The following is a 25267-nucleotide window of genomic DNA, read 5'->3' on the forward strand; positions in this document are numbered from 1 at the left end:
TAGATAAAGTGATGTTTTGTCATCTTTCTTAACTGTTCCCTACGACTCGCCACGTCACGAACTTGACGGACACGCATTGGAAAAGGCAAAACAGAATTTGCTTCAACTACTGTCACAATCGCTACTGGACTTGGACCAAAGAACAACCACCACTACTGGCTGTTTCCATTTCTCATCGCAGACGTCGTATTTGAACAATTTTAAGGGTGAAAAAAACATCCTTTCATAATGACGGCTGCGGCTTCAAATTGGGGTTTGATAATGAACGTGGTCAACAGCATCGTTGGAGTAAGCGTGCTGACCATGCCTTTCTGTTTCAAACAGGTACGGTTACCGCTATCTCACGTCGTTTAACCGTTTATTCCCTAAGCATGCTTCGCATAGATTATACATAATATTTGTAGCTATGTCTGCCTGTGAACTCTTATCAAGAAGTGTAACATATGGTAGTGAGGAACCATACGTTCTGTTCAAGTGCGCTGCTGTAAGTCGTGTTTATTCGTTGAATCACTTACAGAAATGTTGATACTGGAATGTCATTACACGTCCCTGTTGTTGCCGCTTATGACGTGTTCACCTTGCTTTTTTGAATATTATGAATTGGGTGGTTTGAATCCTGATTGCTTGTTTGAATCCTTATTTGTCATTGGCTGATAGCCGTGGTATATGAGAACGTAGAATGACATGACATCACTATTTACTGCCCTAATAGCAGATGGTTGTATCCAGACACACATACTACATGCTGTTGTGCTTCAATGCTTATTAAAACATCCCTATTGAAATGCCATTTTAGTTTCTCATTTCGCACCTGCCACTATAAAATGTGTATTAAGGAATGTCCTTATTTCTGGAGAATATAGTATTGAGAATATAGAATATTTTCCTGTTTTATAGTATTGACTCTCCCTCTCTCCCTCCCTCTAGTGTGGGATAGTTCTGGGCACGCTGTTGCTTTTCTTCTGTTCATGGATGACCCACCAGTCGTGTATGTTTTTGGTCCACACGGCCAGCAGCACCAAACGCAGAACCTATGCCGGCCTTGCTTTCCATGCCTATGGCAAGCCAGGAAAAACACTGGTGGAGACCAGGTATGTGTCCTGTCCGTTAAAAGCCAATGCTGTTGTGATGTCTAGTATATCTTGTGTCTTTAACACCTTGATTACATGTCTAAATGCTTGTACTCTTACTCATCTTTCCTTGGCTGTGTCTACAGTATGATAGGTCTGATGTTGGGGACCTGTATTGCCTTCTATGTGGTCATCGCTGACCTGGGCTCCAATTTCTTCGCCCAGCTGTTGGGCCTACAGGTAGAAGCCACCTCTTTTAAATTAAAACGCAGTCAGAGGATTTCATTAAATATAATACTGTGTTAATATATACTGTCCCAGTCAAAAGTTTGGACACACTTACCTGTTCTCTCTGGATTCACCATGTTTTCTTCTGGATTCCAAAGGACGTAATGGGTGAGGTCAATGATCCACCTTGGCCCATTTATTCATGTATTCTTAAACCATTTCCTGCAATTCTACATACTCCGAAATGGAGCTGACAGAAATATTAGCAAATTAGCAAATTTTGCAATGAAATGTTCTGACATTGCCCATTATTCAAAATACAGTGTTTAGTATGAATTAGATGTAAATCTAAGATGTAGATGTAGATCTTGGGATAATGATAGATCGATGATGAGCTGATTTGCGAGCATGGGCCCATTCACCATTGAAATGTTTGAATCATAACAGCTGTACTGTCTTAGCAGATGCTTTGAACTTGAAAATGTAAGAGTCAGTGATGGATTGATCAGATGTTCATAAAAAAAACAAAAAACTTTTAGCTGTCAAATCCTTCTTAATGGACTAGCCTATCCATAGAGTAGGTCCAAAAGGTTACTGATTGAGAGTGGAAATAACAAGGTGAATGCTAGCTGCAACATTTAACCAGGCGTGTTATACTCCCTGTTTAAGAATAGTTATCATCCAGAAAAAAAACTCTGTATATTCTTATCGTATTAGGTCACCTGCATACACACAGAATAATATCCTCCTGAAGAAAAGTTGGTTGTAGCATTCAGGTTGTGGGCAAACACATCTTTTTGATTCTGTTTGATTTGTGGTTTCTCAGTCTTATCAATGGGAGGCATACTTTGGCTGATAAGCCTGGATGATGTTTTCCTGTTGTAAAAATGGCTACTTGTTTTTACAGACAAGAAGTTCAGGTACGTTGAACTTTTAACAGCCAGGGGACACTATCCAATCACCACACTCAACACGCACACATAACCGTAGGCAGGAGATGACTGGGATATAGTAGACTGGAGATGACTGGGATATAGTAGACTGGAGATGACTGGGATATAGTAGACTGGAGATGACTGGGATATAGTAGACTGGAGATGACTGGGATATAGTAGACTGGAGATGACTGGGATATAGTAGACTGGAGATGACTGGGATATAGTAGACTGGAGATGATTTGGGATATAGTAGACTGGAGATGACTGGGATATAGTAGACTGGAGATGACTGGGATATAGTAGACTGGAGATGACTGGGATATAGTAGACTGGAGATGACTGGGATATAGTAGACTGGAGATGACTGGGATATAGTAGACTGGAGATGACTGGGATATAGTAGACTGGAGATGACTGGGATATAGTAGACTGGAGATGACTGGGATATAGTAGACTGGAGATGACTGGGATATAGTAGACTGGAGATGATTTGGGATATAGTAGACTGGAGATGATTTGGGATATAGTAGACTGGAGATGATTTGGGATATAGTAGACTGGAGATGATTTGGGATATAGTAGACTGGAGATGATTTGGGATATAGTAGACTGGAGATGATTTGGGATATAGTAGACTGGAGATGATTTGGGATATAGTGGACTGGAGATGATTTGGGATATAGTGGACTGGAGATGATTTGGGATATAGTGGACTGGAGATGATTTGGGATATAGTGGACTGGAGATGATTTGGGATATAGTGGACTGGAGATGATTTGGGATATAGTGGACTGGAGATGATTTGGGATATAGTGGACTGGAGATGATTTGGGATATAGTGGACTGGAGATGATTTGGGATATAGTGGACTGGAGATGATTTGGGATATAGTGGACTGGAGATGATTTGGGATATAGTGGACTGGAGATGATTTGGGATATAGTGGACTGGAGATGATTTGGGATATAGTGGACTGGAGATGATTTGGGATATAGTGGACTGGAGATGATTTGGGATATAGTGGACTGGAGATGATTTGGGATATAGTGGACTGGAGATGATTTGGGATATAGTGGACTGGAGATGATTTGGGATATAGTGGACTGGAGATGATTTGGGATATAGTGGACTGGAGATGATTTGGGATATAGTGGACTGGAGATGATTTGGGATATAGTGGACTGGAGATGATTTGGGATATAGTGGACTGGAGATGATTTGGGATATAGTGGACTGGAGATGATTTGGGATATAGTGGACTGGAGATGATTTGGGATATAGTGGACTGGAGATGATTTGGGATATAGTGGACTGGAGATGATTTGGGATATAGTGGACTGGAGATGATTTGGGATATAGTAGACTGGAGATGACTGGGATATAGTAGACTGGTGATGACTGGGATATAGTAGACTGGTGATGACTGGGATATAGTTTCAGTTCTCACTGTGTCAGCGTGGCCTCGGCATTGGACACGTTCCATAGCACACACCGACCAGTAAAAATAATCTGCCGCGATGTGGCGTCCGTTCTCCACTGATCCGTCTGAATGCGCATGTGACGCTAGTGGCCTGACTGGTCTCCTGTCCCGCCCTTCCCCAGGTGTCATTCAGCTTCCGCGTGCTCCTGCTGATCGCAGTGTCTCTGTTCATCGTGCTGCCTCTTAGTCTGCAGAGGAACATGATGTCATCCATCCAGTCCTTCTCTGCCATGGCCCTCATGTTCTACACTCTGTTCATGTTCACGGTGAGACCACACCCACACTGGAATAGGGGACATACAAGCAAGCCAGGTGCCCCAGTTAGATGTGGAGAAGCTTTTGCTAACAGACTTGTAAGGTTATTTCAAACCAGCGAAGGCTTGCAGACATTTCTTGTATAATCTCAGATTGTTCTTGTAATTCTTACATTGAAGCTTGTCTACGGGATATTTTTATTTGCTGTTTACTCAATTTAGAGGAATGTTCTGATTAAAACAGCAGTAGGAGGAGCTTTTCAGGGCGGTAAATGCCTGCTGTAAGAGCTACTGGTACTTGAACTGTAAATGATGGAGGCAACAGACCTCCTGTAATGGCACCTGAAATGTGGAGTGTTTCCAGAGGCTGTTGGATGGTTATAGTGGTGCAGCCCTTTGCAGACATTTGTTTTTCTCATAAATAAATAAGAAATATGTATATTTTTTTATGTTGCTCATGTTTGGTACAATATACTCTATACATCTTTTCAATTTCAAATGTCTGTGCTGTGTTATCTTTTTAATATTACAGATTGTATTCATTCTGTACATTATAGGTCATCAGCGTTTGACTTTCAGGAAGTCGCCAGCAGAGGGAGCTCTCTTTGAACCTATTTTACCATTCACTTTTGGTGGTACATATAAAATCAATCATAACTTAACTATTTAATTTTATAACACTGTTTTGAGTGTTATGTCTGTGTATTTCTATTGTGTTTGCACTGCTTACACAGTTAGCATTTATCACTGCTACTGAAATCTAGTATAGCCTCCTTGTACTGTCCTGTGCTTTGCATAACGTCCTGTACTGTAGTAAAGCCCTGACGTCTCCACTGAACATGTCCGTGGAGTCCTGTAGTGTCTGGGGTTAGAACCAGACCCTGTCCTGGCCTTCACCACCACCCCATCTGGTTCTGACCACTAACCCTCTAACCTTGTATCTCCCTTCTCTTCTTTCTCCTCTTCTCCTGACTCCATTTTTGTTCTCCTCCTGACCCCTCCTTTTGTCCTGTCCCCTTAATTTCTCCTGACCTCTCCTCTATTGACCCCTCCTCTTCTATTGACCCCACCTCCTCTCCTGACTCCCGTCCTCCTTTTCCTTTCCACCTCCTCCACTCTGATTCTCTCTCCCTCATGCCTCCTCCTGTCCTGTGTATCTTCTGGCTGGCTGTCTGGCTGGCTGCTGTAGATAGTCATGTCTTCCCTACGTTACGGCCTAATCTCAGGCTCCTGGTTCCAGCGTATTCATCTGTGGCGAGTCGGGGGCGTCATTCAGTGCCTCCCCATTATCGCCACCACCTTCTGCTGTCACCCGTAAGTAACCCTGTTAACGACCCTTGAACTCCGAACTAGGGGGAAGGTATCGACTGTGATGCTAAGGGGATGAAATTCAACCACCCAACGCAGCTAACACTCTCCTCTCCTCTCAATAATCCAATCCATGCATTTTCCTTTCTGTTTGTTTTGGTTTGTCTTTAGGTTGTTTGCACCTCTGTTTTTGGTCCGGAGGCAATGGGCTGTTCCCCAACCCTCCACCCTCCCCTCGTCTGCCATCCTCTGATATGGTGGCTGTTCCTGGAGCGCTCCTTCCCTCCCTGTCTCAGTGCCCCTCTCTCTCCTCTGTTGTCCTGTGAAGCTGGAATGTATTAAGGACCAAATGCCTTTCTTAAAAAGGTTTTGACCTTCTGCGTTGTAGTTGACCCATTGGGATCTGTAACTCTCTAGCAGGGCAAAGAGGATCTTTCCCAGTATCGTCACGTCCTTGTTTAGGCAGTCCTAAATGGGGACCCTTTTTTCCTTTTTGTCAGTGTGGCATCTTTTCCCTCTTCGTTTCGTTCACATCCATTTCTTTGGGTTCCATCCAATCTTCAATCTGTCACTCGTGGTCACAGGCCCTCAGCAGGGGCTTCACCTCCTGTTCCCTCTCCTTGGCTCTTTTGGTTCATGCCGTAACTCCCCCTGCTCTCCCCTCCCCCTGCCCCCACTCCCTCCCTCAGATGGTGCTGTCCTCGTTCAAACATGGGCTGCTCAGCGGCTGGTGGCTGGGGCAGGTCAGTGTGGTCCGGTGGGACGGCGTCTTTCGATGCCTCCCTATCTGTGGCATGGCCTTCGCCTGTCAGTCGTAAGTACCTAGAAGCCCCCCCCCCCCGCCCCCCCGGGTTAGCACATATCTGATTTCGTAGCAAGGATCGTATCCAACGCTTTGTCCCTGATTGGAGAGAGGTTGTGTTCATTACCCTGACGGTGGTCCATCCGCTGTGTCTTAAAATGTGTCCTGTCTTGTGCCCGCGGGCCAGCATGTAGATTGGAGAGTTAGAGTGGATAGATCAGACGTGACGGTTCATGCGGTGTTTGTCGGTGAGTCTAGTGTGTTGTAGTGACCGGCCGTTGCATGTAGAAGGATGATGGGTCCACTGACCTGGGGCGTGACACCCGCATTCATATAGACCACACAGAGACGGACCTTTCGGTGCGGGGGGGTTGTTCGAAAGGGGAGTTTGCTGAGCCACTGCTGCACTTTCCAAGCCTCTCGCAGTCATCTGGTCCTGCCAGTTTACCAATACACGCTACACGGATTTCCGTCCGGTCGGGCCATGATTCAAACCGTTTGGTCACGGGGGCGTTTCCAGGTGCCATTGAGAAGATGTCACTGCACTGCGTTTGGATGGAACTTCAACCAATCAAACCAACTTCAACGAATCGAACCAACAACACACATGACGTAGTAAAGCGCCATAATTCACGACAACAAACTGTACTGGGCATTGAGCGACAGCAGTCAAACAATAAGTGTAGCTGATTAGCATGTCTGAAAACGATTATTGCCGTCTTTGTCATGAACATTTGCGCATCAAAGGCACCATAATATTTGAAAAAAACAAAGCAGATTAAACCAAATTACTAATAGCATTAGGTTTAACATTGCTGATTGCTTCTAAAAAATTAATTTGAGTTAGCACGTCTTCACCTAGACCACACTAGTAATTCATGAAAGTGCGCTGAGTGACCCGATTGAACTGTAGCCATCTCCAAACTTAGTCCAACTCATCCTGACCAAACTGATATCCCTGTAGCGTTTTAATGTAAGTTTGTGGGATCAGGGGACTGTGCGAGGCTAGCACTTTTCCCGGCTTTACGCTTAACCAATCAGCCTCTTTCTCTGCTGTTTCACCAGTGACTAGCCTAATACCACTGGAACCCGCCTCCTGTCTCTGACTGACAAAACTGCCTCATGTTGTTTCGGTATGGTTTCCAATGAGCTGCATTCTCACCCTGGTAAAAAAAAAAAAAAGCATCACTGCTTACATTGTATACCTTTAAATTTGTCTGTTTAATCCTGAAGACCAGATTCAAGATTTTCCAGAGTGAGGAGTAGGATCTGTGATAAGAAGTGAGATGGACCAAGAGAGCTTTTTTTCTTCCCCTTCTTCATAATCCATCCATTCCTCGACCTGTCCCTCCATCTATTCCTCCATCTCTCCCTCTATCCATCTGTCAGTCTTCATATCCATCTGCATGCTAAGTTCCTGCCTCCTCTCTTCTGTCACCCCTACAGTGCCTGGGCTGCACAGGGGAAGGGGGTGTGGTTGGGGACGGGTTTGGACCGTGCATTCTGGATTTTCGGGTTGACGTTGTTGTGACCCCTGCTCGCTGTTTTCATGTGCGAAGTGTTTTTTAAATATTTTTTTGTGTTGGTAATTGCTTTTAGGGGTGTTAATCATTTTTGGGTGGGTGTTGGAGGGTGAGGGATGGAGGCAGGCTGTGGTGCTGAGGCGGGGAACAAAGCTTTTATAACGGACGTAACACTACTCTCACCGCTGTGTGTGGCTCCCAGTCACACTGTAGCAGTGATGAGTGATATTTGGCAGGGCCCTCGGTTGGCCGGCGCTCAGAAAGCGAGCAGAGCTGCTGCTTCAGCCAAACCACTTATCAGACCACTGGATGGCGGCCATCTTAACCACACACTGATGTATTCACACACCGATTAAGCAGCTTTCAACACACGCTTTTTTTATTACCTTTATTAAAGCAGTTTACTTTAATTTCTAATAACATGAATGGGTGTCCTCATTAAGGGGGGCCGGGACACGTTTTGTTGTGTAGGGGTCCAGGCAGTTGGGTTGCAGAGTCATGGAAAACATTAATGAGAATGTCCCTCTGTGACGCTGCCCAAACACTCTGGAGCGGCCAAGCCAGTGAGATTATAAGCATTATGAAGACAATCTGTCTTTCACGCTGTCCCATGCGTCCATTTCAGTTCTCAGTTTCCTTATACAAATAGGTATTGAATGCCTTTTTTACAGACCAGTTGAACCATATTAAAACAACATACATTAAACTATTCTACAGAGGGTCAGAAGTGTACATACGAAGGGGAAATATGAGTTGCATTGAGAGAATGTACAGTACATTACCAGTTTGAGGTTTTGTTCCAATAAGCAGTTTTATTTTACCTCAGCTGTACGATGAACTAGAGTTTAAACTGGCGTCAAAGAAGAGTACCATGAGACAGTTCTCCACCCACATAAAATCCTGACAGAGGTTACTCTATGCGCTGTCTTTCTCTTTCATACACACACATACACACACACACACAGAAATGAGCACAAAAAAGACTGCCAAGAGACTTTATAACGGTCTAAACCCAGAGAAGCACCAGCTGTAATATAGAAGGCCTGCAAATTCCCCATGTATTGTAATATAGAAGGCCTGTAAATTCCCCTTGTATTGTACTGCAGGACAGTTCTTTTACAGTGCTGTTCAATGACCGATAACCCATTGTGTCACTGCTTTGTTTCTATGAGATAATAACCAGAACTTTAATGTAGCTCTCTCTCATTCTCAGACAAATAGGCGGCCTCACCCACTCCCATTCTCACACATGCATGGTGTCTCTCTCACACACACACACACACATGTTCAATACCTGCCTGTTGTTAGAAATGCCACAGCCTTTTTGTGTATTCACCTGTTTTTCGGCGGAGGACCTGTTTAGCATTTGTTGTTATATGACGACAATATTGATTGTCACTGTTAAATATGACTGTGTGCGTATGGACTGGACTAGAGCTCTAAACTCCATCGGACAACATGTTAAACTACAACTACTATCTATGTACCTGGTTCTGCCCCTACCATTTGACTGGTCTTTAATGTCTTATTGTCTGACTAAATATTGAAAGATTTAATAGTTTACTAGGATCTTAAGACCTCTCAACTATTTTAGTATATAACACTTCCAAGACCACTATTCTATTTCACGTGGTCTTGGATGTGTGACTTTTCTAGTAGCATATAAAGTGTTTCATTAAATGTGGACTATCTAGAAGCGTGTGATATGGCAGCTGCAGTTTGTGGGCTGGCTGTTTATTCACAGGCAGGTGTTGCCTACCTACGACAGTCTGGACGAGCCATCCATCAAACGCATGAGCACCATCTTCACCACCTCCCTAAACGTTGTCACTACCTTCTACATCACAGTGAGTGGCCCGCAGGTTCACAATGTCTTGGCCGCATAGTAAATCTGCCCAGTGGCTTGGGTGTGTGGGTGGTATTATAGCACTGACCTCTTGTCCCCCCCCCCGACCCCTCTCTCTAGGTGGGCTTTTTTGGCTATGTGAGTTTTACAGAGGACATCGCTGGTAACGTTCTGATGAACTTCCCATCTAACCTGGTGACAGAGATGATCCGTGTAGGCTTCATGATGTCAGTGGCTGTGGGCTTTCCCATGATGATTCTGCCCTGTCGACAGGCCATCAACACTATGCTGTTCGAACAACAGGTGACTATACACACGCACTCCCGCATTAATACTGATATGACAATATAATTCCCTAACCTGGAGGACCTTTACAGTAACCTTGATATAATTAACAATGGAACGTTTAGGAAATGTGTAAACTAATTGAATTTGGTGTTCTCTCGCTCAGTGAAAGAGCGATGTCAAGAGCTAGGTCACAAGGGTTGTATACTCCTCCCCTTACTGCAGAGCTACATAAAACTGGAACGCTTTACAGTTTGGGATAATGTTCTGTGGGACAAATCAAAAATGGAACTCTTTGGAAGACGGTCCTGATATGTATGGTGTAAATCAAGCAAACATTTGACTATAAGAACATCATCCCAACAGTCAAACATGGTGGTGGTAGTGTGTTGGTGTGGGGATGCTTTGCTGCTTCAGGGCCTGGAAGACTTGCCATTATTGAAGTAACCATGAATTCTGCTCCCTACTGGAAAATTCTGAAGGAGAATATCCTTTCATCAGTCTGTGATCTGAAGGAGAATATCCTGTCATCAGTCTGTGATCTGAAGCTGAAGCATAATTTGGTTATGCAGCAGGACAATGATCATAAACACAAGAGTAAGTCTACCTCAGAATGGCTCAGAAGAAACAAGATTTGGATTTTGGAGTGGTCTAGTCCTGACTTAAACCCCATCAAGATGCTGGACCTTAAATTCATGCTCAAAAACCCTCAAATGTCTCTGAATCACAGCAGTTCTGCAAAGATTGGGCCAAGGCTCCTCCACAGCGATGTCAAATGCATTTGGTTGCAGTTGCTGCTAAATGTGGCACAAGCAGTTATGTCCAGGGGGCAATCACTTTCTCACAGAGGGCCAGTTGGTGTTGGATAACTGTTCTCCTCCCTTTATATCCATTGTATGAGTGCTGCCAGCATTGCTGCAGAGGTTGAAGGGGTGGGGAGTCAGCCTGTCACTGCTCAGACCATACGCCACACACTGCATCAAATTGGTCTGCATGGCTGTCGTCCCAGAAGGAAGCCTCTTCTAAAGATGATGCACAAGAAAGCCTGCAAACAGTTTGCTGAAGACAAGCAGACTAAGGACACGGATTACTGGAACCATGTCCTGTGGTCTGATGAGACCAGGATAAACTTATTTGGCTCAGATGGTGTCAAGCGTGTATGGCGGCAACCAGGTGAGGAGTAGAAAGACAAGTGTGTCTTTCCTACAGTCAAGTATGGTGGTGGGAGTGTCATGGTCTGGGGCTGCATGAGTGCTGCCGGCACTGGGGAGCTACAGTTCATTGAGGGAACCATGAATACCAACATGTACTGTGACATACTGATGCAAAGTATGATCCCCTCCCTTCGGAGACTGGGCCGCAGGGCAGTATTCCAACATGATAACGACCCCAAACACACCTCCAAGACAACCACTGCCTTGCTAAAGAAGCTGAGGGTAAAGGTAATGGACTGGCCAAGCATGTCTCCAGACCTAAACCCTATTGAGCATCTGTGGGGCATCCTCAACTGAAGGTGGAGGAGCGCAAGGTCTCTAACATCCACCAGCTCTGTGTGGACTCCAGTGGCACCCTATGAAGCTCTGGTGAACCCCATGCCCAAAAGTCTTAAGGCAGTGCTGGAAAATAATGGTGGCCACATAAAATATTCACACTTTGGGCCCAATTTGGTGTACTCACTTTTGTTGCCAGCAGTTCAGACATTAATGGCTGTGTGTTGTGTTATTTTGAGGGGACAGCAAATTTAGTGTTAAGCAAGCTGTACGCTCACTACTTTACATTGTAGCCAAGTGTCATTTCTTCAGTGTTGTCACATGAAAAGATATAATGTGCAAAAATGTGAGGGGTGTACTCACTTCTGTGAGATACTGTATATATTAACCGATCACACACTAATAATCCTTGAACTTGCACTTCTGCATGTGTTATTCATAATACTGTTATACTCGTAATTACGAGTATGACAGGTTAGTTAAGCCCCAGGTTAGTTATTTGACATGTTACTACTTATTATTATTATTCTTTACAATGCTGCTACTCCTACACCGTTTAAGCTAGAAACTTTGTTCAAACTTTAAAACGTGTAGACTGGTTGGGATTAAGTTGCTTGCATACAACGTTTTGATATATTATATAATTTTTTAAATATTAAACTTTTAAAACTTCATTAACTTAAATGGGATTTATTCGGAATTCTCAAGTTTTCATTGTTTAGACTCGAACATTCTAATTACTTTTTGAGAAGTTAGTTATCGCAAACAACTACTAAAGTAGTTTAACACATAGAGAAAAATTTAAAAGATTGTGAGCGTCTTCAAATAGGTCTAACCAAACCCAAGCTACTTCAACCAGAATTACCATAGCAACAGGATTTTTTTCCAACTTTTCAAAATGGCCCCAATGGAAAGTACTTTCTGAATCAGATCCACCAACATGTAGGAAAATAAATGTAGTTATACTTCTCAGCTATTTAAATAAAAAATTATCAAACTTGAGATAATGCAACCGCTATAACCATAGCAACGCATTTTTTGCAATATTTTCTAAACAATTGCCATTTAACACATTTTCCCAACATAATAGACAGTGTTTACATTTCTGCTTTTCTGATGTATCAAATACTTGTGTCATGCAAGTAAATGCTAATTAATTACTTAAAAATCATACAATGTGATTTTCTGGATTTCTGTTTTAAATTCCGTCACTCACAGTTGAAGAGTACCTATGATAAAAATGACAGACTGCTACATGCTTTGTAAGTGGGAAACACTGCTGATTTTGCAGGTTATCAAATACTTGTTCTCCCCGCTGTATAAGAACAGTTGGTTCCCAGATATGCATTTCATTCTCTTAATTGCATTTGATACTTATTAACAACTGCGTCATTTGTGAGTAGATGCCATGGAATGTATCTATAAGCCATTTGAGTAACATGTTGCAAATGAGCTTACTACGTAACTTATTCTTGTTCTCAATGTAATCACCAAACAAAAGTATCTACACAATTGAGTTACCGAACCATTCAACATAGAAGTGTATATCTATGTCTATATATATTGATATGAGAACATTGACATGACCAACTAACATTCCCAATAATTAGCAAGTGTAAGTAGCGGTAATGAACAGCGCAGTTACAATGGCATCATACTATAACTCCAAACATGCTACATACAATACCCACTGTCTTAGTAAATAGTTAACTTATTGGTATATGAACACACACTCAGTACTTCCTCCTAATATGTGAAGCAAATTCCTTTTCTTTAGATCTGAGGTAATGTAATCCCTCTAAATCTATCACTGTCCACCATAACTGTTTTCCTGTGCATGGAATAGCACATACCAACTCAATAGGTTACCCCCCCGTATCTGTATATCTTTTGGTAGAGTCAACCTTTCTATTCAAGTAAAAGGTTTTGTCTTCACAAACCCTCATGCACTCAGAGCATGTGAGACCCCCATAAGCAACATCTGGTGCTGACTAAAAAGTGTTGAAATTTAGTCCATCAGTCTTGACCTCCATTTCAACATCCAGCTATGTCTTTCGGGAAGGGATGCTCGACACTGAAGCTTTCAGGCTCATACACCTGATGTCCTCCGGATCCATCAAACACTTTGCGATGGAGCTGTTCCGACTTACATTCGGATTGCCAAACTGGGGGTACCAGTGGGGAGTTTTGCTTTACTCAAGTTTTTCTTGAAGGCCCATGAAGTCATTTTTCACTGCTGTCCTAGCCTGGAATTAGCATTATTAGCATTGTACAAATTCATGAATTGAAACTGAGTACTGTGTCACAAATGCTGCACTGCAAGCGGAAACTAACTCAAAAAACAAATTTCGGAAACGTGTTTTTGTTCCCTTCAATCTCTCTCTCTCTCCTTCCTTCCTTCTGCACACTCTCAGCAAAAGGATGGGACATTTGCTGCAGGTGGGTACATGCCTCCACTGCGCTTCAAGATGATTACCCTCGCCATCGTCTTTGGAACCATGCTGGGAGGCATCCTCATTCCCAATGGTGGGTGTCTGTGTGTGTGTGTGTCTGTGTGTGTGTCTGTGTGTGTGTCTGTGTGTGTGTCTGTGTGTGTGTCTGTGTGTGTCTGTGTGTGTCTGTATGTGTGTCTGTATGTGTGTCTGTATGTGTGTCTGTATGTGTGTCTGTATGTGTGGGTGTGTGGCGCATCTGAAGAACTTCAAGGTGCATCTGTTGTTTAGTTTATGTGTGTTGTAGCTCAGGCTTTTTTTACGACATGTGTGAAGATGAGTTTACGACTCAGTGACTGTCACACTCTAACTCACTCCTTAAATCACACCTCTAACTTATCTCCTCTAGACCAACAAACAGAAAGATGCCACTGTTATTCTTCCTACACACACACACACACACACACACACACACACACACACACACACGTGTTTATATAGATGTGAAGGGTGTGGTTAGTTTTCATGTTTTATTCATCTTGTGTGGTGAATCTGTTAGGGTTGTGTTTGAGTAGGGAGTCACTCACTGCTATGTTTGTTTGGGGTATGTGTATCTAATCAGGCTAATAGAGTGAAGGGGGAGGGGCTCGGGTAGAAAAGGACACTAAATCTGAGGACACAATATGGCCTCAGTTCCCAGGATGAGAGACGGGTCCTGGGCCTGGCACCCAGACAGACCTGTCCAGGGGAAGGGAGGATGACTACATGGCCTGGCCCTGAAGCTTGTCCTGTGCTGCTCAGTTGGTGGTGCGTGGGGCTTGTAATTCCAGGGGTTGTGGTTTCAATTACTGTACAAACAAGTAGGATAATGTATGCAATTACAGTTGCTAAAATGTCTGGATTAAAGTGTCTGGTGGATGAATTAATTCATTTGTGTAATTCAATCGTGGGGATGAGTTGGGGGATGGGTGAGGGAAGGCGAGATGGATGAGGGAGGGAGACATTAATGGATGAGGGATGGATGAGTGGGGGACGGTGAGAAGGATAATTGTTGGAGGGAGGTATGGATGTATGAGTAAGAGCGATATAGATGGATGAGGGAGGGACGTATGAGGGAGCTGAAGCATGTTACTTCAGCCTTGCATTATTGACTGATTGCTTGTCTATGCTCCTCTAGTGGAGACCATCCTGGGTCTGACTGGAGCCACCATGGGTTCTCTCATCTGCTTTATCTGCCCTGCTCTCATCTATAGAAAAATCCAGAAGAATGGATTCACTGCACAGGTAACACTGACTATTCCTACTAGCCCCATCACATACCAACATCCTTCTCTTTATCTTTCGCTTTCTCTCTCTCTCGCTCTGTATACATACAGTGCCTTCCGAAAGTATCCAGTCCTGTTCAATTCATCCACATCTTGTTGTTACATAATTATTTTACAAATGGTACCATAAAATATTTTGCCTTCTAGATATACACAGTTCCCCATAAGAAAAGAACAAAGGCATTTTGAGTGTTATATTATATAGGATTTAAACAGTGTTTTAAAAAAAATTGCTGATAGTTACAAGTTAGAATGGCATGGGGAAATAAATAATGACTTTTTCTCTCTCTAGTTGGTGTTGTGGGTGGGGCTTGGCATCCTGTTGATTAGCACGTTCACAACGCTGTCAATCTCAGCCAGTGACCCCACCCCCAAGCATGCTCCTCCTCCCCCTGCAGCTGACAAGAGTGCTATCTTCAATGTCATTCCTAACATCCCTGATTTACAGGACGGTAAGGATCGTATTACTCTACTCAGTGTTTCACTGTAAAGTAAACTATTCTATTCTCTTTCACATTATTCTATACATTTTCCAAATTGGCAAAGCTCCCAGGTCACATTCGGATGTCAGAGCTTCAGAGAGAGGGACATAAAGTGGGAGTAGAAAGAGCAAGTGCCTAAAGGTGAAAAGTAAAACAACCTTAAAATGAAGAATGATGGACCTGCTGATGATTGGTGGAATATCCAGTGTTTGACAGACTGATGAGTGTAGAGGATAACCACTTGATAAGATCCAAGAGAAGCAGCGTTTGACATTGATGGAGCCAGAGTGATGTCCTTCAAACTCCACTGGTTTCTCATCTTTCCCTCCATCACCCTTTATCCTGCTCTCCTTCCCCCCTCTCCTAGTCAGCTGAAATGCCTGCTAGCTCTTTCCTGTAACCAGGGAATGAGATGGGGGAGGTAGGCTTCAGATGCACAGACAGGAACGGAGATATGAGTGAGGCCAAAGGGCTGGGCTTTTGGGGGTTCAGGGGTTTGGGATAAGAAGAGAAGAGGTCATTGAAACGATAGTGCTCCACACACTGGTGCAAGGACAGTTAAACAGACTCATCCTGTCTCCCCTTTCTTTCACTCTTTCCATATCAGCCTCCCTCCTTTAGGTTGTTGTACTCTAGGCACCCACTTCCTTCTGCACCTCTTTCCTGTTTATTGCAGATTAGTGAGGTCAGTAGAACAGGTCTTATTTCTTCTCTCCCTGTGGGTAGTGGACATGATGACCTGATGCTACAGAGTCGTACATCCAGTGGTCAATATGGCTCCTTGTCTATGACTTTATAGTTTAGTTCTCTGCTGCCATCTAGTGACTGTCATGCTCTCAGTTGTTGTAATATGTGTTACGGTGATGTACCACATGTAATCTCCCCAGCAGTAGATAAGCCAGTGGTGGTGAAGCCTGTTGTGGTGGAGAAGCATAAGGCCCCTGCTGTAGTTAAACCAGACCAACCAGTTGAGAGCCAACAAGGGCAGGCTGAGCCCCCCCAGATCAACGGACCGGCACAAGGTCTACCGGACAGGAAGAAGGAGGAGAAGGAGGTACAGCTAGACCGCCCTGACGCAGGTACGGAATCAGGGAGAAGCCTTTTGGAACCTTGGAGGTCCCCTGTGGAACCCGGCAGGTCCCTTTTAGAATCAGAAATATCCCTTTTAGAGCCACACGAAATACCTTTTAGAACCAGGGTTCAAGGATGTCCCTTTTAGAACCAGGGAGATTCCTTTTCGAATGAGGGAGATCCTTTTTAGAATGCGAAAGGTCACAGGGAAATCATTCTTAGACCCAGGGGCCAAGGATACTTTTTTTGCAACATTGTTTTCTCCTTCAGGTGTTGCAGTGCCTGACGGGGAGGCCCATCGGCATGAGCCGCCCATACCCCATGACGAGGTTCAGATCGAGGAGAGGAAGAACAACGCTGAGCTGGAGGAGGAACAAAAACAACCTGCAGCAGGAGAGCAAGAGGGGCAGTATGAGGGTCAGGGTGCACCGGACCAAAAAGAGCAAGAGATGATAAATAAAGATGGACGACAGAAGGAGAAGTTCTCCCAGGTGGTGAAGAGGGAAGAAGTGGCAGTACAGTCCAATGAGGTGCTGGAGAAGCCTGAGCCGGAGGCTGGAAAGAACCAAGTCCCGTCCCTGAAGGAAGTTGAGAAACCTGACCCTGTAAAAGAGGAAAGGGCTGGGAAGGACGTTGTTGCTGATCAGGCGTTGGTTGATGTGACCAAAGCCCCAGAGGCTGTTGAAAGACGTGAGTATGACTGGTAATCATCCAGAACGTTCAAACAATCCCCTTGCTGTCAGGGATTTGAATAGTTGTAGGTGCTGTATATCGCCTGACCTTTAATGTGACTCTGGTTTAGCTGAGCTTGCTGCCATAGGTCCTGAAGCAGTGGTTCCTGGGGCAGAGGTGGTGTTCGCTGCTCCTGAAGCCAGGGAAGAAGTGGTGGAGGACAAGATGGATGGTGAGTGAGTGATTGGAGGAGTATAAAACAAGGCAGATAACATTGCTGTTGGATGCAAACCTAGTATCTCCAAAAAAGGCAACTTGTCAGGAATTGGAAAAGAAAACACAGAGCAAAATATTCCTTGTAATTAAAGTGCAATTTCTCTTTCATCTCTGGGTAGTCCACAAATGCCAACCAAAAAATCTACTCCGTAGAGTGAAGATGTGCTATTTTGATTGATTTTAATTGGATTGATTGATTTAAATTTTTAAGTTGTCTTGAAACCTATAATAAAACATTCAAGGGAACCAAAACCATTTATTTATGTAAAAAGAAAAGTTGGACATTGGAGGTTTGCATCCGACAGTGACGATAAGCAGGAGTGAAGTACAGATTTCAGATTAGGTTTACCAGTCCATAGTTACACAGAAGCATGTATGGATACATTATTTACTATTGATAGTGGATATACCATTCCATTCTACAGTATGTGTCTATCTCTGTCTCTCCCCTCCTGCTGCCTTTTCTTTTATTTTCCTCTTTTTCTCTCTCACTCTTTTCTGTCCATGTTGATATTCAATTTAAATGTAAAGGGAATTATTGACATGGTATTTTTTTTCCATTGCTAAAGCTAGTTCAAAATAGCAAGTTAAAATAAAATATCTGAAATCCAAATTAAACATATTTAGGTTTCAGATGGATAAAGACATTTTAAATGTTATTTGGTAAGCTATGTGCAAATAGTATCAATAATAATGGAAGATAGTGATGAATATTGGTTCTATATTCTGAATGTTATTTTTGTTAAACTGGTTGCACGTTCCTCATGGCAGTGGGTCATACATCTTGCTGCTACGATTTCACATTGCGGTTTTACAGTGGTCAGGTTTTTTTTCTCCTTCAAATTATTTGTTGGTCTGTAGAATGTGAGGGACACGTGTCTACTACTGTCTATTGTGGTCATACATTTGACAGGAGGTAAGTGCAGCTAATTTTCCACAGTTTTGTGGGAGGGGTATGCATGTAGCCTGGCTTCTCTTGAGAACCAGGTCTGCATTTACCAAAATGTTTAGATTGCAAGGCCATGCTCACTGAGTCTGTTCATAGTCAAGATTTTTTTATCCATGGGTCAGTCACAGTGGTCAGGTATTCTGCTGCTGTACACTGTTTAAAGGACAATTCCAAAGCTTGTCTCCACTACTCCCAGACGACATGGTTAGAGCCCTAGTAATCCAAATCTTTTGGAACTTCTCAAATCGATGACCAACTTGGTAAGAAAATTGCCTTTTGTCAAACCAGAAACAAATTTGTCTGAATTGTGAGATTCTTAGAACTTCCATAGTGCTTTGTGACAGGAATGCAAGTACGGAGGTGCGTCTAAAGATAGAAGAGTGCAGTTTTGTCTCCCGGACTAGCAGATAACAGTCACTAATAAGTGCCTTTTTAGTTTATTAGTAGATAACAAGTACATAACATTTGTTTCATTATACGTGAAGAATGTATTCCATAAAATAACGATGCCTGGTCGTTGTTCAGTGGTCGGCTGTGACAGCCCAACGCCAAGAATGCAAAATCGAAAAGGGTTTATATATCGTTATTTCCCAGAGAGGAATATTGACAAAGCAAGTAGCTGTTTATGGCTTTAGAAACCCTAAATACTATGGAGCGCCGTTAGCCTGTCAAAATTAACACATTAAGTAACTGTATTTGACTGACTAATTATATAACTATGCTGATGTAACAGGTCCTACTCTGACTCAAACCTAGGTCCTCAGGATGGGATTCGGGCGCTCTACCAAGGAGGCTAAAACCCACAGGCTGTAGCGTCTGTCGCTAGAGTGCCTCTTAAGGCTTCAGAGAGTGAGATTTTTAATCATTGCACAGCACTCACTGGCCTCCTTTACACTCACCCCCCTAAACCTCACTCCCACATCCGGGTCACGGCACCAGTGTAACAGGTCCTACTCAGACTCACACCCGGATCCTCAGGATGGGAGTTGGGCGCTTTAGCAAGGAGGTTAAAAACCAGGGGCTCTAGCGTCTGTCGCTAGAGTGCCTCTTAAGGTGTCGGGAGTGAACTTTTTACTCATTGCACAGCACTCGCTGGCCTCAGTTACACTGACAGCAGTGACCACCGACTGCAGTCAATTTTCATTTTCTTAGTAATGTTCTATTAAAACAGTGGAACATGAAAATACCTTAGAAAATGAACTACTAGGCCCTGTTTTGTTTTCCCAAGCAAAGGCTCACTAACGTCATTATACCAGACATCCCAACCAGCAAAAAATATTTTCAAGGAGGTGTCTTCACTGGCTACTGCCATCCGTTAATGAAAAGAAACGATATGATAGTTTTCTTCCGATGCCTCAGGGACATCATTTGTTTAGCTGGGACAGCTAGCCAGAAAAAAAGCTAGTGGGTGAATGCAAACGATGATCTCCCCCACCCCCAAAAAACATATCAAATTGACATACTCTTATCGTTTCACAGCTGAAATCCCACAACTCCACAAAAAACCCACCCAAACTCTGTTGTTTCTGTCTAATATCTGTACATCGACCCGCCCACAGTAATTTTTGTCCAGACTGTCATTGAAAATAGCCCAATTCATCAGGAAAACTTCCCATCTGGCAACAATGGCTGATGGGCAGCGATTTACCGAGATTTACTACGTGTTTGCTCCACGCACGTAGTAAATCGGTAAACTGGATCGGTTAATTGGTAACCTAGTAAATCGGTAAACTGGATCGGTAAATTGGACAAACAGAAATCTTCTGCGCGCAACCATGAGAGAAACAACATAATGGCTAGATCATTTTAACTGGGCTATCTTATGAAAAATTTCACAATGCTTACAATAATAACTAGCTAAATTCATACTATTGTCTTCTATGTGGCATGTTATCAAATTGTAGCGAACAGCTATCTGATGTTCAATTAAAAAACAACTGTCAACTTCTTCATCCTAATGCATGTTGTAGTTTAAAAAAATGAACACTTTATTACCCCCAAATACGTCACTGAGGGCAAAATTTGGAAACTTGCCGTACCTAGCTTTCAAACTACAGAACGCATTAATAAGCTGTTTTCACAGTCTGACATGATCTGCACAACACTTTTGAGATGTTTTAGGTGTGGAGTTGTCCTTTACGGCAAGATAGCTTTCCAATTTACGTAGTTTCGTTGGTTATTCCTTACCAGTGTGTGAAATAGGTCTTTGTTTTCTCAAGATGTGGTTTGGTCCAACTGTGTTGCTGTCTTGGGGTTCTGTGGGATCTGTTTGGGTTTGTGTGCAGAGCCCTGGGTTCATTTTTCTGTAATGAGGGCTTTATAATGGAAGGTTTGAGGTTTGGCTTTCCTTTAAGTATGTGTAAGTAGGTGTAAAAGTTACTAGCTCTTCTGGATTTAGCTAATTAGGGGGTAAAGTCCTAATTCATGCATTATTTGGGGTTTGTGTTGTACTCTGGGAAAACTTTTGCAATATACTTAGTTGGGTGTCTATCCCATTTTGTGAATTGTTGGTTGGTAAGTGGACTTTAAACCTCACAACTATAAAGGGCAATGGGCTGTTGCTTTGTCTCTCAGGTCATTCACAGCCTTGTTGAATTTACCTGCCATCTTAATGTTTGGGTTGAAGTAGGTATGATTGTGTTTCCTGTAGGGCAACAGTTTCAAGGTGGAATTTGTTTGTTGTCCTGGCATATGGACTTTTTGTGCAGGTCTGCTGTAGGCCCTCCCTGGTTGGGGACAGAAGCACCAGATCATCTGCAAATACTAGCCATTTGATTTCTAGAACAGTAAGGTAATGATGGCCATTGTAAACTTCAAGTGCCCTTTGCCAGCTAGTTTTAGAGTTGGGGTCAAGCTACATACCTGTCTCGCTCTATCACAAATGTGTCTATGGAAAATATGTGTTGTCTAAAGAAGACATTGTCTGGTTGTGTTTTTAAATCAGGATGCTCTCCTTTCTTTCTGTTTGGCTTGATTGACTCAGGACTCTCCGCAGCTCATTTTTGGTTCCTTTCTCTGACTCACAATCTTTATTTTCTTTCCCTTTATCTCTCCCTTTCATTTCTTCTGCCCCGGCTCCTGTCACAGTGATAAAAAAGCTTGTTGCAGGTATGAACTTCTTTCTCTGTCCCTCTCTGTTTTTCTCATACTGTCTATATTCACATATAGTCACTCAACCAACTAATGAAGACTAGAGATGAGTGTAGTATGCAGTTTAGAAGTCCTTACATGGTGTGTGTGTGTGTGTGTGTGTGTCGTCGTCGTCCCCCCCCCCCCCCCCCCCCCCCCAAGTTAACCCACCTCATCCTCTCTCTCACACATTACCCTTCACCTAACTCCTAAACTGGGTTTACATCTTGTTTGTGGCAACCATACCCTACATTAGTTTGACTGAGTTATCTCCACTCCAAACCCCAATCCACTTTCAAACATATCCCTGTGTTGTTTATCTAGATATTCAGTACCAGTCAAAAGTTTGGACACACGTACCCATTCACTTCAGCCGGTTTAGTTTGTTGAAGGTTGTTGAAACTATTGACTGGTACCATATCTAACGGCCAGCCTTTTTAATGTAATTTGGTACATTCCAACCCCTCTCTTGCGTTTAATCGACTCCCCCTGTGCATGTTTCCATACTATCCCTGTCTCCCCCGTTTAGAAGGCCAGTTGGACCATGCCGTGTTGCTCCAGGTTATAAAGGAGCAGCAGGAGCAGCAGAAGAGATTGTTGGACCAGCAGGAGAGATTACTGGCTGTTATACAAGAACAGCACCAAGAGATGCACCCCAAAAAGCCAGGTAAACAAACACACACAAATGTTCAGAGGATCCACTTTAGCGTTATCTGTCTAACTTTCCATTTTCGTATATGTATTTGTTTTGATATGAGATATTAAAAAGTGGAGTGAGGAAAAGGGAGGAAAATAATGATCATCTTTGTTTACCAACAGATGGAGCACCTGAGGCCGATGCAGAGAAGGGAGTCCAGGAGGAGGGAGGAGCCGACAAGTCCAAAGACCCAGCTCTAGGTGCCTCTGCTCTGGCCTCTGACAAGAAAGAACTTAAGGAGCCTGTTCAAGCTGGTGCACCACAGGATGGAGGTGTCCAGCCCCAGAATGAGGTTCTCCTTGTGGGGAAGAGCACAGAGGAGCAGGCCATCAAGGTGGTGGCGGCTGTGATCCCCAAGGAAGAAGTAGTTAAGGAGGTCCCTATAAAGGCAGGGGTGGGTGGTGCTGCAGCAGACATCCATAAAGAGAGAGAGCTGGGAGCCAGAGGAGTACCGCTAGGTCAGAAGGTCACAGAAAAGCTGGAGGTAGAACCAGACCAGCACAAATACAAAAAGGAGCAGCTGGCACAGGCTAAAGATGAGGATGGGGCAGCGATAGGAGGGTTAGAAGGAGTGGAGAGACTGGAGGAGGAGAGACTGGAGAAGGAGAGACTGGAGAAGGAGAGGATTGATAGAGAGGTGCAGGCAAGAGTGGAGAAAGAACGGTTGGAGAGGGAGAGGAGAGAGAATCTGCTGAGAGAACAGGAGATGGAGAAAACCAGAATAGAGGAAGAGAGGGTGGCGAAAGAGAGGCTTGTAAAGGAGCAAGAAGAGAAGGAGAGAATGGAGAAGGTCCAAATGGAGCAAGATAGGTCCCAGGAAGAGAGAGAGAAGACTGAGAGGGAGGTGATGGAAAGAGCAAAGAAGATGGCGGAGCTTCAAGAGCAGAGAGAGAAACTGGCAAAGCTTGAGAGGGCTATCCAGGCCCGGGATGAGCAGGCTCAGGCTAAAGCTGGGACAGGACCTGTGGAACCTGGAGGGGAACCAGCGTTAGTAGCAGAACTTGGAGCTGTGAAGAAGAGTGGACGGGACCTGAAGGAGAGGGCAGCCGTTCAATCTGACAACAGGAACATTGTGGAAGAGAAGGCCCCAAAAGGCCAGGGGGTCCAGGACTATGCCCGGGACCAGGGAGACATGGACCTAAAGAGGAGAAGGAGAGCCCTGGGAGGTGTTGGAGGTGCAATGGAGGCTATGGGATCCCAGGGGGATGTGCAGGGGCTGGACATCGGGGGATCGGATCTCCATGCAACCCTGGAGAGACAGCTGCTGGGTGGAGCGGCGGTACACTCTCGGCAGATTAAACAGACCTACGAGGAGGAGTAACTACGGCTGGGTTACTTCTTCACCACTTGCCTTTACAATATCTGACCAGTAAAAATAGCGTGTGCAAGTGTGATGCATGACATTTTCTGTCTGCATTTACACTTTTAACCCTATTCAGACCCTCTCTTTTAGCAAAATATCTCTTCTGATTGGTCAACAAAGCCAGTTATTGACGTAATATGAAGTAGGCTACCTCCGTGTACACAGTAACCATTTGACCAAATTCTTGATTCTACCAAAAATATGAAAGCTTCCGTTGGAGTTCTCCACTGATTCCAGAAGATATTGCAGAGACAGTGTACTAGTGCTGAACACATTCTAGAATGTTCTATAACTGTTGTATTCTGCTGCCATACATCTAGAGCCTTTACTATATATATATATAAACTTTTTTTTTATGTAAATATTAACTTATTTTTGTTTTATTTAGGTCTTGTGCTAGACTGGAATGTATGTTGAGCTATGCAGTAACAGGTATTTTTTGTTTGAGGGAGAGCAATGTACCTTCTTTTCAATGATTTCAAAGTGATGTGGTGTTTTTGTTTTGGCTTTGTAAAGAATACTTGTGGTCATAACTTCAGTTTATCATTCTTAGTTGTAAATAGTATGAAGACAATGTTCTCTTAAAGCTAGCTGAATGTCCTCATTCTGGTTTTGCATACTTTTTTTTAGAGCAATGGTTCTGTTCTGAACTGTAGGCCTAGATTGATCATTGTTGGTTTTCATTCTAGTCCTCCAGCCAGGGATTGGTTTAGATCTAGGCTGCCATTGAACAATTAAGTCTAATATAAACCCAGCGCTACGCCTTTAAAGTACATTTATTGTAATTTTGTTAGTTACATTTACATTTTCCCATGGTTTTAAACCAGAATTTACTGTTCAGTGACAGATACTGCAATCTTGTCATAAACATACTGTGCAATTTATTTTATTTTTTTAGGACTTCTGAATCCATCCCAAGTCTATGATTGTACATTCCGTGTTCTGTTCCTGCTTTCTCCATCAGTGCCTTTGGTGTCTTGCAGGATTGATATTTTCATTACATCCAGTAATGCTCAATTATTTTGTATTGTGAGCAGGCTCATCTGCTTTGTTTCTGTCGTTAATTGGAGTGAAATTAATTGGTCAAAATGTCTCTATATTCCCATATTGAGATGTAAGTTTAATAATGTCATGATTTTGAAGTTGCTTCTGTAGTGAAATACTTTGACAATACAGGGACTTTTGGTAAAGATATAGTTTATGCTGTTAGCTGTCAATGTTGGCTCTGTTTTTGTTAACTCAAACAATGGCTTGGACTTTGACAGGTGTCCTGTAATCTGGTTATAAGGACCTTGAGTTGACTACACTGAGAGATGATAGCAACAGCGGCTTCATCATTCATCACTGACTTGAGAAAAAGAGGTTATTTTTCTGTCGAGTTATGAACTCATATTTTTTAAAATGTGTCAATAAAGTGTGAAGTCATTTTGGAATGTAGCTGTTTTTCTACTTCATACCAAAAGTATTTATACAAAGAGTATATCAAGTCTTAAATAGTGGACAGTATGTTGTTATTTGTTGTTCATAATGGATTTACGTTTGACTATTGAAAATAGCTGGTTTTACCCCTTGGAACCAATTCAGTTGGGTCAAACACTCAGCACCTGCCATTCATAGAACGTAGGGGGAACATTGACTCCACTTCCA

At 43.3% G+C, this 25267-nt stretch overlaps 1 protein-coding gene across 6 annotated transcripts in view; it reads left to right on the top strand.

Annotated features, from left to right (window-relative positions):
• The window catches only part of slc38a10 (solute carrier family 38 member 10), a 31578-nt gene extending 6525 nt beyond the window's left edge, over window positions 1–25053 (top strand). The window contains exons 2-17 of one of the 6 annotated variants that reach the window (XM_010906108.3): window positions 86–324; window positions 928–1091; window positions 1217–1310; window positions 3839–3982; window positions 5160–5284; window positions 9348–9450; window positions 9570–9752; window positions 13639–13750; window positions 14834–14940; window positions 15274–15433; window positions 16351–16542; window positions 16805–17224; window positions 17337–17438; window positions 21519–21539; window positions 22090–22227; window positions 22380–25053. In XM_010906108.3, coding sequence (XP_010904410.2) covers window positions 229–324; window positions 928–1091; window positions 1217–1310; window positions 3839–3982; window positions 5160–5284; window positions 9348–9450; window positions 9570–9752; window positions 13639–13750; window positions 14834–14940; window positions 15274–15433; window positions 16351–16542; window positions 16805–17224; window positions 17337–17438; window positions 21519–21539; window positions 22090–22227; window positions 22380–23578 — 3360 coding nt within the window. In that variant the 5' untranslated portion in view covers window positions 86–228 and the 3' untranslated portion in view covers window positions 23579–25053. Of the gene's footprint in view, window positions 1–85; window positions 325–927; window positions 1092–1216; window positions 1311–3838; window positions 3983–5159; window positions 5285–5967; window positions 6093–9347; window positions 9451–9569; window positions 9753–13638; window positions 13751–14833; window positions 14941–15273; window positions 15434–16350; window positions 16543–16804; window positions 17225–17336; window positions 17439–21518; window positions 21540–22089; window positions 22228–22379 lie in introns of all 6 variants that reach the window. The other 5 variants (XM_010906102.5, XM_029120005.2, XM_029120004.2 and 2 more) reach the window with 5 other exon arrangements.
• Window positions 25054–25267: the final 214 nt, after the last annotated feature.

The sequence above is a fragment of the Esox lucius genome, chromosome 5, assembly GCF_011004845.1.
Source record: "Esox lucius isolate fEsoLuc1 chromosome 5, fEsoLuc1.pri, whole genome shotgun sequence".
Classification (NCBI taxonomy): Eukaryota; Metazoa; Chordata; class Actinopteri; order Esociformes; family Esocidae; genus Esox; species Esox lucius.